The sequence below is a fragment of the Panicum hallii genome, chromosome 7 (genome assembly GCF_002211085.1).
Source record: "Panicum hallii strain FIL2 chromosome 7, PHallii_v3.1, whole genome shotgun sequence".
Classification (NCBI taxonomy): Eukaryota; Viridiplantae; Streptophyta; class Magnoliopsida; order Poales; family Poaceae; genus Panicum; species Panicum hallii.
In genome coordinates this window covers 47,764,948-47,780,990 of record NC_038048.1, presented here as the reverse complement: position 1 = coordinate 47,780,990, position 16,043 = coordinate 47,764,948, and the positions used below count along the sequence as shown (strand labels likewise).

The 16,043-nt window shown below is 48.1% G+C and overlaps 4 protein-coding genes across 7 annotated transcripts; all 4 read right to left on the bottom strand.

Annotated features, from left to right (window-relative positions):
- Positions 1–7: 7 nt before the first annotated feature.
- LOC112899138 lies at positions 8–2,581 on the bottom strand. Its single transcript, XM_025967487.1, has 3 exons — positions 2,445–2,581; positions 749–1,506; positions 8–600 (listed from the first exon to the last, which is right to left on the bottom strand). Exons 2-3 carry the CDS (start codon positions 1,077–1,079, stop codon positions 278–280), a joined length of 654 nt encoding a protein of 217 aa, XP_025823272.1. The 5' UTR covers positions 1,080–1,506; positions 2,445–2,581; the 3' UTR covers positions 8–277.
- Positions 2,222–5,670, bottom strand: LOC112899136. 2 transcript variants are annotated; one of them, XM_025967482.1, is made up of 2 exons: positions 3,223–5,670; positions 2,222–2,592 (listed from the first exon to the last, which is right to left on the bottom strand). In XM_025967482.1, the coding sequence occupies exon 1, from the start codon at positions 5,367–5,369 to the stop codon at positions 3,228–3,230; it is 2,142 nt and encodes a 713-aa protein (XP_025823267.1). In that variant the 5' UTR covers positions 5,370–5,670; the 3' UTR covers positions 2,222–2,592; positions 3,223–3,227. The 2 variants fall into 2 exon arrangements, with proteins under 2 accessions (XP_025823267.1, XP_025823268.1); XM_025967483.1 differs by having other exon boundaries at positions 2,222–2,589.
- Positions 5,671–6,394: 724 nt separating this feature from the next.
- LOC112899137 (small glutamine-rich tetratricopeptide repeat-containing protein) lies at positions 6,395–11,754 on the bottom strand. Of its 3 annotated transcripts, XM_025967486.1 has the most exons (12): positions 11,543–11,754; positions 10,729–10,988; positions 10,413–10,488; positions 10,099–10,235; positions 9,904–9,970; positions 9,613–9,712; positions 8,714–8,877; positions 8,075–8,121; positions 7,921–7,968; positions 7,418–7,721; positions 7,232–7,315; positions 6,395–6,776 (listed from the first exon to the last, which is right to left on the bottom strand). In XM_025967486.1, exons 1-12 carry the CDS (start codon positions 11,616–11,618, stop codon positions 6,766–6,768), a joined length of 1,374 nt encoding a protein of 457 aa, XP_025823271.1. In that variant the 5' UTR covers positions 11,619–11,754; the 3' UTR covers positions 6,395–6,765. The 3 variants fall into 3 exon arrangements, with proteins under 3 accessions (XP_025823271.1, XP_025823269.1, XP_025823270.1); XM_025967484.1 differs by having other exon boundaries at positions 7,232–7,721; XM_025967485.1 differs by having other exon boundaries at positions 7,232–7,721; positions 10,413–10,446.
- A 793-nt stretch (positions 11,755–12,547) lies between these two features.
- LOC112900370 lies at positions 12,548–15,062 on the bottom strand. The gene is made up of 2 exons (XM_025969197.1): positions 14,199–15,062; positions 12,548–13,354 (listed from the first exon to the last, which is right to left on the bottom strand). Exons 1-2 carry the CDS (start codon positions 14,872–14,874, stop codon positions 12,657–12,659), a joined length of 1,374 nt encoding a protein of 457 aa, XP_025824982.1. The 5' UTR covers positions 14,875–15,062; the 3' UTR covers positions 12,548–12,656.
- Between the last annotated feature and the right edge of the window lie 981 nt (positions 15,063–16,043).

Sequence of the window (16,043 nt, the reverse complement as noted above, 5' to 3'; positions counted from 1 at the left end):
TGGCATTGGTGCGGAGATACATAGATAGAGAAAGAGAGATTCAGAGTAAAACACACTACATAATATAATATGGATCAGGCACCCGCATGAACAAGCAAAGTCCTCGAGAGCTAATTAGTTCTTCTTTTTCCCCTTTTCTCCTCTATTTTCACTGTATCGTCACCGCTTCTATATAAATGTATATGCACAGCACAGGCAGACGAATTCCAAGAAAGCACTCACTTGCACGTCAGAGCTTGCTTGCAGTTGCAGATCAGCCATGAGATAGAGCGAGCGATCACGACCACGCCCGGTCGCCGGCGGCTCGCCTCCGTGTGAGGCTCCGGATCCAGCCTCTGCCCCTGGCCTTGGACCGCTCCCCCGCTGCCTTCTTGCCGTCCAGCCCGACCGCCGACCTCTTCCACCGCGCCAGCTGCAGCAGCCGCCCCACCACCTGCTTCCGCCACCTGGTGATGCCGCCCCGCTTGACGTGCTCCACCACCACCGCGGTCGACGACGACGACGACCTCACCGGCGCCGGGCCGGGACTGATGGCGGCGGCCTTGTGGCTGTCCCACGTCGCCTTGCCGTTGTCCTCGAACTTGATGGAGATGAAAGAATCTACTCCGATCCACCGGTGAATGCACGCAGGGCCAAACAATGATACAATAGCAATTGAGCACCAAGACATTGGCGGTGGCATTAATATGTGTACTACTCCGATCCAGTCCTTCCTACTTGGGTGGGATGGTGGTGGTGGTGGGCGTACCATCGGGGCTTGCGGCGGCGGAGGTGGTGCCGTCGGAGTCGTCGGCTGCAGCGTCGGGGCGGCGGTGTCGGGAGTCGAGGCGCTGGAGGAAGGAGGAGCCGAGCGCGAAGACCTTGGGGAGGGAGATGCTGCTGCTGCTGCTGCTGGTGGTGGTCGTCCTGCGGCGGCGGAGGGTGGCGTCGGCGGCGGCGTTGTTGGTGGTGGCGGCGAGGAGGAGGAGGAGGCGATCCTTGAGGCAGTGGGCGCAGACGCCGACGACGAGCTCCCTGGGGTGGAAGCAGCAGTAGGGGCTGTCGCCCTGGCCATGGCCGTACGCCGGCGGCTTGTTCATGCTTGCTAGCTGCGCTGCTGCTTGATCTTTGTTTCTTTCAGACGCTAGCTGGACTAGACTAACTATGGAATGGAGTGGACCGGAGCATTGGAGAGGAGAGCAGGGATAGAGCGAGGAAGAAAGGAAGCTTCTTCACTTCACTGGCTCACTTTTCAATCAGAGAAGAGAGAGAGAGGGAGGGAGGAATGAATAGGGTCGGCTGCCCTGCCTGCCTGCCTGCCTGCCTGGTCACTGCACTGCTCAACTCTCAGCTCTCAGCTCGCTGTCGTACCCGGAATGGTGTCGTGTGTCTCAAAAGGGGAAAAGGGAGATTGGCAGCACGCAGCAGGCGATCCGATCCGGCTGCCAATTTCATTCCCAATTCTAACCGCCAGCAGGCTTGAAATTTTTCATCTGTGATTTACAATTCTTTTGTTCAGACGATGGCCTGTTTATATTTAGAGAAATGTATGATAAGAAATGCAATAATGTTTAATTCATCTTGTATGGGCAAGCAATTCCTTTCATTTACATATTATATATATATATATATGTTATAATTAATAAATAAAATAAACAGAGGACAATGAATGAATGAATGAATGAATGATGATAAATAATAATTGAATAATGGAGCGAGATGGAAGCAAAGCTAGCTAGCGGTGGGATGGATTGGAGGATGGTCCAATGCAAGTTTGATGGATCGGAGAAAAGGACCAGCTAGCTAGCAGCTACCAACATTTCATTGCCCATCTCACTCACTCACACCCATTGATTGATTGATTGATCGATGGATGGATGGACTGACTACTCATCACTAATTTTATTTTTTGAGAGAAAACCCCGATCCTAATGCATGATCCGATCATCCAAGTGCATTGAAATTGAACGTGGTGGATGCAGCATGCATGTTAATTTAGCTGAAAAAGGATCAGCATGGCAACCTAGCTAATTAATCTGGATTGGATCGTAGGGTAGAGTGAACAAGCAATGGCAAGGATGGGACAGAATGGAGCGCAAACATTCGTTGGCCGGGAGGGACCCGGCCTTGCATTGCTTGCCGTCGGCAAGCCTCACTCGCTTGTGCCCGGCGGTCGGTGCTTCTCAGCAATCCCGGCCCATGCATGCATCTCTCAGCATCATTGTCAAGCCAAAGAAGTAAATAAATGAGCTTGCCTTGCGCACAGCATGCATGCTAGTCAAAATTATGTATGTGCCACGTCATGTCACCTAGCTAGCTAGTATTCAGCTACGCCTACTGGCTATGCCCGCGGCGGCCGGCCAGACCTCATCATCATCATCTACCCTAATACCAGCAAAGAAAATCACAGCATACAAACTAACGAGTTGGTTGTAACAATCTAAAAGGACTACCGTCTCACACACCTTACACAACTATGACCGACCAACCAGCTTCACCAAATCCGCCCGTCGTCCAGGATACCATCGAGCTGGCTCAGAATCTTGGGGCCCACTGCACAAACATGGGATTCCCCGAGCTCCGAGGATGGCAGGTTCCAGGCATTCATACCTTCTGGTAAACAAATAACACACAACAAACAAAAGGTAAGCTTAAGTGCTCCAACTCTTGACAGTAGTCACACAAGAAAAAGAATGCACTTCTTCTAAAACCCCCCACAACAGTAAGCGCACTTGTCAAGTTCACAATCACGAAAAAATACTAGGTTCACAACATAAATCAGCCGATGGACAAAAATGAGCGACATATTATTATTTGCAACACTCACGCGACAGCAGAAATACACAAGAATATAGCCTGCCTTATCTGACGAACTAACTACACAAGAGCACGGCCTGCCCTCATCTCACAAACTACTCATTGTGTATGCACAACACATGGATCAACAACTAGAAGAAACCTACCACTGGTTTTGGTGGTCATAGCTACTATGGTTTTTCATTCATGCAAATATATTGAAATGGATACAGCATGAGCAGAAAAGGCAGCTGAACACGTGAAAAGCATTCAATTTTGTGTATTAATTCAGGGCATGATTAATATAGAATAATATAGTATGCTGTCGCCATAGCACAAAGCAAACATGTTTTTATCAGTAACAATGGAAGGCCAGTTGATGTGTCCCAACACCCCCTCCCCCCAAAAAAAAGGTTACAATAGAAATAAAGATCTAAAAAGGCTTACTTGGATTAGAAAACCCCCCTAGTATCAGACTGCTCTTCGTAGTCATCTTCCAGATTAATTACAGGAATTGTTTGCCCATTGCCCATGTTGTGTACTCTAGCCTGTCCATCTGCTGATTGATCGAAAAGCATTTGCCCATCCATCAAATGACAACTATCAAGTGCATGTTTCTCTACACCATCATGTAGAAGCATTTGCTCACTATTCAGATCATACCCATGCAAATCACGCACAACTGTAGGTAAAAGCATGACCTTTGATTCCATTTGGTGATTATTGACATGATGTCCGTCCGCACCATGACTTAGCAGGAGCTGCTCACCACTCACGGGGTAGTTCTCCATCCGGTGGTCATCACATTCCTGTTCATCTTCATTTTGATTCAGAAGCAATTGCCCATTGCTCAGGTGGAATCTATCCGTATCGTGTGCACCCATCACATGATTTAGGAGTAATTTCTCATTGTCCAACAGGTGATTATCCTGTGCATCTTCAACAGCCTCATTGTTCAGATCATATCTATTAAAATCATGTCCATCCTTCAACGTGTGATTATCCCCCGCATGCTCATCCTGACCTTGAATTCCTGAAGTATCATCCTGTGCGTGTTCATCAGCCTCATTGTTCAGATCATACTTGTTGAAACCATGCCCATCGCCCAATACGCGATTATCCCCTGCGTGCTCATCTTCACCTTGAGTGTCTGAAGCATCATTGTTAGGTTGCTGGTGTATCTGACCAGCTGAATAAGGTGCAGAATCAGAAACATGATCTGTGGGAGGATCACCAGGAATCTCAGTAATTTCACAGCCATCTGGAGCTTCTACATTGCTGAGGTCAAAAATTTTGTACCAAGCTGGCAGCTCTTGTTCCTCATCCCTGTTAAGATCACCAACACTAGTCTCAACTTCACTCTGTGGAGGTGGAGCCTCCATTTCGTCCCTTACTTCAGAGCAGCAATTGTCCTCACCCAACGGTTCTATCAAACACGCATCCATGGGTGCACTGGCAGCTTCCATTTCCACTACAACATTGCTGAGCTGGGACTGGCTACACACCAGCTCTTCAACAGATTCCGATGGATGAAGATGAACATCGACATCAGACAGTTCAGGCAGGGTGACATCCATTCCAACACCATATTCATCATTCAAGGGAGCAGCTGCAAACTCACCATCCTCGTCTTCAGAAATGTCTTGAGCAAACTCACCTTCCTCGTCTTCAGAAATGTCTTGAGCAAACTCACCGCCTTCCATAGCCATTGCCCGATTGGCTCTGCCATCCGCCTCTGCAACCGCCACTGAACTAGGTACCCTCTGCTGCCTTGTCATTTCATCACCATCACCATCACCATCAGCAGCAGGAACAATGCCAGAGTCTGGCACCTTGGTGCGATTGAAATCACGACTGCCTGCTCGGCAGTCTGAATCTCTCCTACTGCCAGCGTGGTAGCTCCTGGTCCTGCTTCGACTCCTGCTCCTGCTCCTGCTCCTTCTCCTTCGATCCACTCTGCTATCAGCGGAAGGGCGGCGATCGTTATGTGAATAGGACCTCGACATTGGGGGTCTCTTGGGCTCTTCGTACTCGCGCGTCCGGCGGCCACCCCGTTCGACATCGCCGGCGTCGTTGTACTTACGCCTGCCGTCAAAGCTTTGGCTCCTCCTGTCCCAGTTGGACCTCCGGGGTTGCCTGTCGTGCTCCTCCCTCCCGCGGCCCCAGTCCCCAGCATTCCGCTGCGATCTCGGGTCGTCTTGGTCGTCTAGCTTCCTCCCGTAGGTGGCGGGAGAGGGGGCGGGTGGCTCGTGGTGTGGGGCGGGCTTGTGATTGGGGTCTTCCCTGGCCCGGAGGACGCGCACGGGGAGGACGCCTTGTTCGACCAAGTAGTGCGCGGCGAGGCGGCCGGCCTCGAGCAGGATGTCGGCGCGCGAACGCCGGTCGGCGGCGGCGATGTCGGGGAGGGGATTGTCGCCGTAGCGCAGCGGCGGCGGCGGAGGCCGCTCGCGGCTGCGCCTCTGTGGCTGGGGAGGGCGGCGCTGGTGGCGCGGCGAGGGAGGCGGCGGTGAGCGGCGGCGGTAGCGTCCTCCACCACCTCCTCCCCCTCCCCCTGAGGGTGGGTCGCGGCCACGAATGCGCGACCTCGGCTGCATGGAAGGGGCTCTATGCCGGAGAGGCGAGCGGGGGTCGTGTGTCTGGCGTTGTCAAATCCGGCGGTGGTGGCGCCGCGATCGAGCAGGCGAATCCGGCGTCCGTCCGTTCAGTGACGTTCGTTGGGAGTCCGTCGAGGCGCAGATCCGAGGTGAGCGCGTTCGTTCGAGGTGCCCGCCGCCGGCGGCGGCGGCGGCGGCGGCGAGATGCGGGATGGAAGCGACGAGGGTTTGCTTTTGCTGTGGTGGCGACGGAAGGGGAGGGGGGGCCGACAGGACAGGCAAGGCAGGGCAGGCCGCCACACCAACGATAAGAGAAGGGAGAGGAGAGGAGGGAGCCGAGCCTAGCTATTTTATTTCTATTTTATTTATTTTTACTACTGATGCGCTGCTGCTGCTGCTGCTCCTGCCGGCTGCCGCTACTGCCCCGGTGGAATTTTGAGCTCAGTTTGCAGTTTCTTTGGGATTTGAAATAAAATGCAAGATCTTTGGCAAGCATGTGAGTTGAAATTTATGAAGTTTGCTGTTGTTTCCATATTGCCATAGACCCTGTAAAATTTGCAGCTGCTTGAATGCTAGAAATGTAATTCGAGTGAAACTGCTTTCGTCTTGCGGAAATATTTTCCTAACCCGAGCAGATTTAGCATTTCGTATGGTTCCTTTCAAGCATCGATTGTTTTCTGGGCTCCTCTCTGCTTTTACACGGCCCAAAGGCGCACCAAACTATCCATCCATCCATGAAAAAAGTAAAGCCAAGTGAGTTCGCCCAGCCCCACCAAGAGCTACTCTCTCTGTTTGATCGATGATGTGCAGTGGACCAAACCGAAGCATAAAATCGCAACCTCAAAAGGGAAAGGATAACCCCATTCCAAAGATGGCATACTCTCAGATTGGAGACTCCCAGCCAGCCACAGCTTTTACTCCTTTCTGGTACCAAAGCAGTAAGGATTCACTTGGAATGGAATGGAAGCCATCACCAACCTGAGAAGCCATCATCTTCAAATAATTGCAAATGCTAACACCCAAAATGATTATGGCTATAAACTCCATCCCACCCACAAGTTTTCCACTACCAACCTATATAAACTTACAAATATTTCGTAAAGTAACAACTGCCAACCAACAAGTGAAACAGAAAAGCCCGGGGGAGGGGGACATTCAGATTGCATAATAGACCAACAAGTAAAATGGTCAAAAAGGAATCACCGGAGAATTTCAACAAACAAGACTGAGCATAGCTAATGATTCATCGATGCCGAGATGAGCTGGATATACTAAGGTGCAATAGCAGAACAGACATACTGTCCATGCTTCTCAGGCTGGAAGGACAAAATAACATGCCACCTTAAGACTTCTGTATACAATAAGCCACCTTTACACATTTCCTGCTTCCCACATCTTAACCTGGCCCTGTACAATAAGCATGCCTGAGTAAAATAATTGGTATTTTTAGCTCTTTCAATTGTTCAAAACCGATCTAAGATGGCACTCTACACAATGGTAAAAACAGCTTCACTTTGTTAATGCATTAGATCGCCCACACAGCTGCTAGAGGAAGAAGTCAGTACTGTCTTTCCCTGACTGGACAATGAGTTAAATATACAAAAGGCAAACCGAAAGCAGTATATCAATCATACAAGCAATATTCCCTCCTTTTATTTGGATCAGACCTACTATCTACGGTGTTTTATTCAATGCACTGAAATGATTGTTTGATCAGTAGAAAGAAGACAGTCATGCATTGCAGTTATTTATGAGTATCATTCAAACACAACTTGAAAGAAACACGCCCTGTTCTGTTCAAAGCATGTGCTTGAAGACCTTGAAAAACCAACTAATAAAAATGAAGTGGATTATTAATGAACCTCTAGGTGCGCCTTCATGTGGACTGATCTGTGGCCCAAACATCTGCATCACAGTCCTTAAAGCCTCTGCAGCCTGCTCCGGTCCTGTCAAGTTTATATGGATGCCATCATCCCTATGTATGCCTGGTTCACCATGTTCCCTTTCATGTCCACTAGAAGCTTGGTGTGCACGATTTCCTTCATTACCTGATCCTGAGAAGGCAAAAGGAGGAACTGCAGCACCGGTTGGGAAAGAAGCAGGTGGAGTATTTGAATTCCCTGTTTGACTCGATACTTGCCCGCTAGCATTGACATTTGCTTGACCAAAAATGTTATTCAGATTTATACTCATTGATTGTCCAGATGGTGGTTGACCAAGATCAGATCCATGATTGATGAAGTCGGCGAAGAATTCAGGACTTGGAGAACTACCCGGTGGAAACAGATTAAAAGGAATACCATTACTTGTAAACATTGGGTGTGATCCTTGAACTTGACGTGCGTGCGTATTCTATAAACAAGAAGATGACTAATTGTCAATTTGTAAAAATGCACCATGTAATTAAAAAAAAACAGAATCTTCAGTAGACATCTCAACTAGGAACCTTTAACAAGCATAACATTTTGTTTTTTAGAAAACGATAGTGTTTATTCATACGACACATCTCAGACTCCATCTAAAAGGCATAGGAAGTTTCTAGTGACAGTACCTGCTCTTCTGGTGGGACTTGTTGTTCGGCCAGTTTCTTTTTGGTGACCTAAGTTTGGGGGCCAGAGAGCAAAGTGAAGAACAAAAAAAAAATACTGATTAGCTTCCATACACAGCTTCCAGATGATAGTAAATTAAGAACATAAAATCATTACCTCAATATTCTGCCGGACATTTTCATTACTAGGATCCAGCTCCGCGGCTGCAAGAAGAGCAAAGTAGATAAACTATACGCTCACACTTCTTTTCTCAAATATGCAGAAGAGCTGTGTATTATTTCATTAAAGTAGACGGAATAAACCATACAGGGCTGAAGCCTAACTAAGTATAAACTCCCATATTATTGGGTACCATAATTCTATAGTGCACTGCAGAAACATGCGGGGCTTACAAATGGAAAAAATTGATCATATGACTGAGTATAAGAATCGTGGGAATAAATTTGATGCATCAGACTTTGGTAGTTTAAACAGCCGTTGCATGCCACCCGAAGAAAGCATGGTATGGATTTGGTTGCAGAATTTGGTAAGGACTCAAGAGGCCCTGAGTTAATGTTTGTTTAATTGGATTTCTTAAAAGTACAGATGTCCAAATGTTAAGGAATACAAACAGAGAAAGGAAGATAGTTGCTTTTAGGTTGTATGTCACTGTAAGCTGAAAGTGAAGGGGGGGAAGTCTAACTTCTAGGTCCACAGTTCAAATAAAAGGGTCCTGTCAGAAAAACTTGTCCGTGCATGTAAACTGCACCTGCTAGCTGTGGAAAAGGTTAACAAGCGCAACACAACAATAGTTACCTTTCAAGTATCCCTTGTATAATGCATCTTGATAATTCCCTAGAGCAAAATAAGCAGATCCAAGTCGGCTATATGCTTTGCTGTAGTTGGGGTCGATTTCAATCGACTTTAGGCAATCCACAATAGCTTCATTGTTCATATTAAGAAGGGTATAGGCAGCAGCCCTGGAATTTCACGTACCTTTTCATGTTACATAAAAGCAGAAGCAAAAAATTGACATTATGAAATATGAATTAACTATCAGGGTTAATAGAACAGCTGCATGAAGACAAAAAAGAAGTTGAAGATCCCTTCAGTTGACAAGTTCCCAAAGGGCTTCTGGCCAACTCATTCTCTCTCAAATATGTCTGTTTCCTAAGCCCTCTATTCAGGAACTGAGCCTAGCTTAGAAAGTGTGGGTGTACACTCTACCTCCACGCCTCAGGTTTGAGTCCTCTCCAACTCGAATTAGGTTGTCTATATCTTCCCATTTACAGTGGCCCCTAGATCATCCTCAGTTCGTAGAGTTTGTTTTTTTTTCTAGGCATTCTATCACATCAAATATTGAGTTTCCGAAGCAAACTAAGAATAGGTACAAGGTACTGAGACTCCCTACGTTACAACACCATAAAATATGATTTAGGAAGAGGAATGCAAGAACTTTGAAGCAACAAGAAATATTCATCTATACTAGTTCAGGGACTTAAGTATTAAACTGGCATTAGTCGCTTAAGAGTTAAGACATCTCAAGATAATACCCTATATTACACTATAGCACATGAAACTGGAGAAAAATTCCAATCTCAGCTTTTTCTGTTCTATCACTTCAACATGTCATCATGAAAGACAAAAAGAACTACCATAGCAACTTGCAACCCGCATGTTCACAGCCATCAGAAGTTTCTCAAACTGTTTTGTACCTGTTACAGTAGTAAATAGCATTTTTCCTGCTCAATGCAATGGCACAGGTGTACAGTTCTACTGCTTTAAGGTGTTGGTTTGATCTCATGAATTCATTACCTGATAAATGAATGAATAAATAAATAGTAAGCAGTCAGATAACGAAACCCAGCACAGCCACATTCATTTCTTGATGCATATAGAAGGTTCAAACTGTAATGTCATTGACTTTTTACATTTGCATATTAAAATGTAATGAAGATTGCCAAGTTGGAAATTGCACATATATGTACAAACTAACAGCCACATACCTCTTGATTTAAAGGACTCTGCAAGGTCTACTAAGCTTGCATTTTTCCTTCCTGACTTTTGCATCGACTTAATAGAAACAAACCATAGGTCCATAATTAGTCACAAGAATATGTTAAGAACAATCAAGACTGGAAAAGAAGAAATAGGTACAGTCCAAGTAACGGTTATCAAAGCAAAACGATAGCTCATCTTACTAGTACTGCTTCATTGAAGTATTGTGTTGCTTTTGAAAGTTGGCCAGGATCTTCAGCTCCAGCAGGAGATGTCTTAAAGAAATTGATTTCATCAAGTGCAGCATAAACTTTTGCAAATAGTTCATCTCCTGAATGATCTGACCAAAACTCGAGAAAGGATCACGAGAAAAGAGTTAAATTTAACGGGAGATCTTCTGGTGATAACATCATGTCCTTGAAAATGAAATCAAGATACACAAGGAGTATTTTACAAATAAAAAGATAATCATGATATTTGCAACTACATCTGAATATAGTTTATGTTATAGTCATACCTAGGTCAAAGGTATCCTCCACCTGGCTGTCACTCTGATCAGGATCAGCGAAAGACCATATGAGACGATAATATAACTAAAGAATGGTGTCAGGGAAGTGTAATGAAACTGTATCTATCAGCATATGATATATAAGGAGTTCTGACTAAGATGCACATCAAAATAAATGTGCAACAATATGGTCAATAAATATGAATAAGCATGTGTTTCCAATTTGGGCATCGTGGAAAGGATGGTTGCTAAATAGAAACACTATTCATGTGACAAATGTGGTGTTATATACAGAGAGAGAGAGAGAGAGAGAGAGAGGGCATACATTTGACGTTGTACATTTATTAGAGTCTTCCTCAATATTAGATGTACTCGCGCTTTGCGATGGCTTGTTTGATACTGATTGTGATACCAATCCAGGTCTTGGCTTATCTCTTCCATTAGCTTCGAGAGAAGTAAACAGTTCAAGTAACAGTCCTGGTTGTATCCCCTCGCCAGCGGCTGATGAGTTGACACTAAAAATGGATTCCAGGCAATCCCTAGCAACTTCGAGAGCTTCAGGATCGGCCCCAGGAGCTAATTCAACTGCATTGCTAACATGGTTTTATTGTCAGAAAAAATGAATAGCGAGAAACTCAAATGAGCGAAACCCAAAGCAACCATGTGTTTGGTTACTTCCGCACTAATCTAGAACCAAATTTCATGCAGCTTTAAATGCATCCGATTGTCTAATATGCCTACCATTACATATTTCCTTGGAAAGCCTCCACCTCCAAGTTAGAACCTAAATCACAACCAGAAGCATCTCTAACCCTAGTTTCGAAGGTGGATTTCGCCTGATCGCCGGAGAGTAAGGGTTTCGATCAATTATCCGAAACTGGAGCCCACGTCGAGATCCAGAAAGGTGGGAGCGATGCCCTAATTTTAATTGAGTTTGGTAGCACGCAGGAGCAGAGGATCGATCCCCTCCCAAGCTCCCACAGCGACGCCAGAACCTGTGCCGATTGGATGGTCCAGATAAAGCAAGGGATCGGGCGCTGCTACCGACTACGGACTAACAATCAGAGGCGGGTGTGTAATTAATCGGATTAGAGAGGAGAAGGGTGGGTGGCGAGCAGAGGGAGAGATGGAGTACCGACCGGAGTTGAGGAAGTCGAGGAAGGAGAGGACGATGCGGCGGGAGACGGGCGAGTCCGAGCGGGTCATATTCCCCATGAGCTCCTTGGCCCGCCCGCTCCGGCGCCGGCGCAGCGAACGGTGGGGGTGAGGATGCGGCGGTAGACGAGGAGACGCACTACAAACACTTGGACGGTTGACTCCATCCACTTCGCCGTTCGCCCAGCCCAGCACATAGGGGTGTGAAAGTGAGATGCGCCTAGTGCAAGGGGCTTTATGCAAAAAGCGCGCATCCGTCCGTTGTTCCTGTTCCATTGGTCGCATGGCGTTTGCATCTTCATCAGATTTCCTTCGTTCTTTTCAGCAGGTTGCTCCACGGTACATCCATCAGCATGCGTCCAACAAGAAGAATTGGTGTTTCTCTTCTTTTTTTCGAACGGTCAGATCAAACAGCGAATATAATTAAGGAATAATGCACATCATAACATTCGGTCTGTCAACAAGGAAGCATACTCCGATCCTATGACAACAACGCCTTGCTCTTCTTAAAAAAAAAAATCTACAGACATAGAATGATGTCTTGCGACTACTGTATAACAATCCCTTACTAGTAGCCAGAGCCGCTGCCGGTGAAGCGCCGGGAAGTCACCGGAGGAGAGGTTGCACGCGGCGCCGTCCCCCTGTCTCTGTCTGACAACAACAGAAGTCAACTGCTGCTGCTGGTCACCGCCGACCGGGCAGGAGCAGGAGCAGGAGCAGGTGCGGCAGGGTGCGCCGGCGGCGGCAAGGGCGCGAGGTTCTGCATGTCCGGGTAGGGCCTAAAGTTGAAGGGCAGCTTAGGGTTTAGGCAGCCATGCACAGCGAACCCGCGGCCTTAACACAAGACATACATGGCCCATACGAATCTACTGTGCATGGTCCGTCCATTTGCTGCTGTGATGAATTCTGGGATGGAGTCAAATAAAGCTGACAACCAACATCTGAATGTCTCCTCTGAACCTGTCGATCTGTCCTTCTCCTCCTCTGACTGGGAAATGAATGAATGGCCTTCAGATCAACAAGTCATTACCGCGTGCGTATACAACATACTAGTAGTACAATACACTTATCATGCGTGCCTGCCGCTAACAACTTGTATTAAGCCGCCTTGTAGACGACAACAAAGCATGGCAGGATGGCCCTTGGGTTGAACACCTGCAGCTCCTCCAGGTTGGAGTACACCCCCGCCGACCCCGCCACCGAGTCGAACTCCAACTCATCATCACCATCATGCGGCAGCTCATCTGCCTCCGCCGCCGCCGCCGAACCCTCCTCGGCTTCCTCCTCCTTTAGGATTGGCGGCCGCTTCACCCGCCCCGCTATCACCCGGCACACCAGCATCGCCCTCCTCCGCTCCTCCAGGTCCAGGTCCGCCACAGCGTCATCGTGCGCGCGGCCGCTCGTCGCCATCGTCCGCACGCCGCCGCCGCCGCTGGCGTTCCTGATCATGAAGCCGTCGCGGATGATGGCGCAGGCGCCGCACCCGCCGGCGTCGCACAGGTGCGTGGCGCCGTTGAGGCCCAGCGCGCAGGCCAGGGTGGCGCAGTGGAAGCGGAGCAGCTCGTTGCCGTCGGCGGAGCAGCGCGGGTGCTTCGTCGTCTTGGCCTGAAGGGCCTTATTGGCCTTGGCCTTGACGGCGTCGCGGTACTCCTCGAAGCGGGCCAGCGTGCGGGCCGTGTTGTGGACCTTGAGGATGCGCTCCACCTTGCACACGGGGCTCTGCTTCTTCAGCCAGCTCGACTGGAAGATGATCTCGATGATGTTCCGGCTCGTGTCATCAGCGCCAAGCTCACAAACTGTTGCACTTGCAGTCAGGCAGTCACTTTATTATTTGATACAATGCAATCCAACAATCTTCTCAAAAATCAGCAGTAGAAAGTTGTATACTACTTATTACTCCACTAGCTAACTAGTACTATTATCCTGAGAGCAAGAATTATAATAGACGGTAAGCATACTGAATGCTGAGATGGAAAAGAGATGAGAAAACAAAGAGAAGAAGTAAGTTGTAAGTTTACTTAACTATTTTTACGAGTGGCCTGAAAGGTAGACTACAAAGATCCTTACGGCCGGCGGCCGGCTATATTATTAATCTTGCTCTAAGCTATTTAAGCTACCGTTGCAGTCGGTTGGTCAGTCATTTTGAGCTCTAAGCTAATTAAGCTACTGTTGCAGTCTGTCAGTGAGTCGCTTTGATAGATGCTTTGGTCTCTAAAGTTGTAGTAGTCGTAGTACTACTACGACTACTGCTACTATATGCTAGTCGTGGGACCAAAACCATGAAAAGCAAGTAGCATGCAGCCGGAATAAAGCTAGCTAGCTAGCTAGCGCGACTCTCACTTTACCGCAACAGTAGATAGATGACTAGATGTCTAGATGAGCTAGTGAGCAAAGATACCACCGACCCACCCAATGCTACAGTGCTGGCTCAGCGATGAATGTCTTAATTTGCAAATTAAAGAAATTATTTCAGACTGAAGAAGAAGAGTTTGTTTTTATTTTTATTAGTTGGATAATATTGTGAGAGGATGGATCGATTGATTATTTGATTGGATAATATGGGTGTTAGTAGTAGGTTGCTAATACTGCAGGAGCTAGCTAGCTAGCTAGGAATGAATAGGGATACAAGACACTCCATACCTGCGTGCCTGACGGACTGGTGGAGCTGCAGGCTCTCCTGCCTGACGAAGATCTCGCCGCAGTCGGGGCAGGGGCACACGGTGGCCCTCATCGACGAGCTGCCGCTCACGGGATCCACCACCATGTGGCACTCGTAGCACCCCGACAGCCGCCTCAGCTGCATGCCGGCCCGGAACGACCCGCCCGAAGACGACGACGACGACCCACCCCGCTGCAGCTGCTGCTTCGAGTTGTTGGGCCTGGGCAGCTCGCTCAGGGGCTTCTTCACGCACCGCTCGCTGCTGCCGCTCACCGACGCCCGCCGCTTGCAGGCCTCGCCCGCCGTCTCCTCCGCCACCCTCTGCTGGCTGCTGCTGCTCTCGCTGTCCTTGAGCTTGCAGCCCAGCTTCTTGCCGCTCTCCGGCGCGGAGGCGGACGCGGGGTGCTGCTGCCCGCTACTGTTTCTGCAGGAGAAGATGCTCTTGAGCGCTAACCTGTAGGAAGGGCTCTCCGGCTCCCTGCACTGACGATGGCTGCTCTGCTTTTTCGTCCTGAGGCTGCCGCTGCCTTCTTTCTCCGCCTTCTGAGGCTTCTTGCTCATCACAAGTTTCTTCTTCATGGCGGCGGCGGCACCGGCGGAAGTGGTAGTCTTCTTGGCCTCCCTTGCGGCTGCCGATCTGCCTGCAGCTTCCACCATTGTTTCTTCAATTTGCCTGGATGCTTCCCTCTAGGCTCTAGAGGCCGCGGCTTTCTTGGAATTTTCCTTGCTTTAGCTACTTGTATGTACTAGAGAGGAGTCTGGCTGGGTGTGATGAAATGAGGATGGGCCATTGTACATACTCCTAGGTGTGTGTTGAATGAATGATGCTTCCCTCTGGTCTACTATATGTCTATCTAAAGAAAGAGGCTAGCTAGCTAGCTTGCTGCTGCAGCAGCTTTATTTATGCTTTTGGGGAGTGTGAGGGGGAGGGCCCTGCTGCCCTGCTGGGTGAGCTAGCTTGTGCTGGCTAACTCCAGTTAATCAAATCAAATCAAATCTAGTCAGTGGATGTGGATTATCAACTGCAGCTAACAATGCAATATGGTGGGGCTTAACTATCCGACATGGCATGCTTATGATGTTCTAAATGCCATGCCTGGCTTACCTTAAGATGGCTAGCTTGGTACTGGAGGCAGGCCTATCTCACAATGCAAGTACCAGCTGGTTTGTTTACTCATCTCTAGGTTCGCGGTATCTCACAATGCAAGTAACTGACTACGTACCCTAGCTACCTACATTCAAATAAACAGCATGAATAAACAGTACATGATGAAACTAGCTCATCAGCTCGATGCTCAAGGCTGAGCCGGGTTGTTCAGAACGAATTGAAATTCAAAACTCCTCTCTTAATTAGCTTGGATCGATGAAGCATCAAGTAGTCTAGCTGCATTGAGCTAGCTAATGCACACACTCTCTCTCTATATATACTCTCTCTATATATATACAGCGTATATGTATGTATATATAATGCATCCGGTGCATTTTGTATATTGAATGCATTCCACCCTCTCAGTTGCAACTGTGATAGTTCTAATTGCAACTGGATTATGTCCAGTTGCAACCGGATCGATCTGAGTTGCAACTTGTTCGTATCATGTTGCCATCTACAGCTTCGTGATCCTTTTCCTTGTTTCTTCCGTGCAAAATATCTTACCAGCAGCTTCGCCTTGATAACCTATGGACGAACCCACCCGTTCTACTTCGGGATCACGGTGCAGGTTTTCTGTCCGTCCACTTACCTCTCTCACTGGCGTGCATGGCGAGCGCGACGGCGCAACGGCCCGTGGCCACCGGCGGCTAAAGCTGCCTCGATGCATGTGTTATGG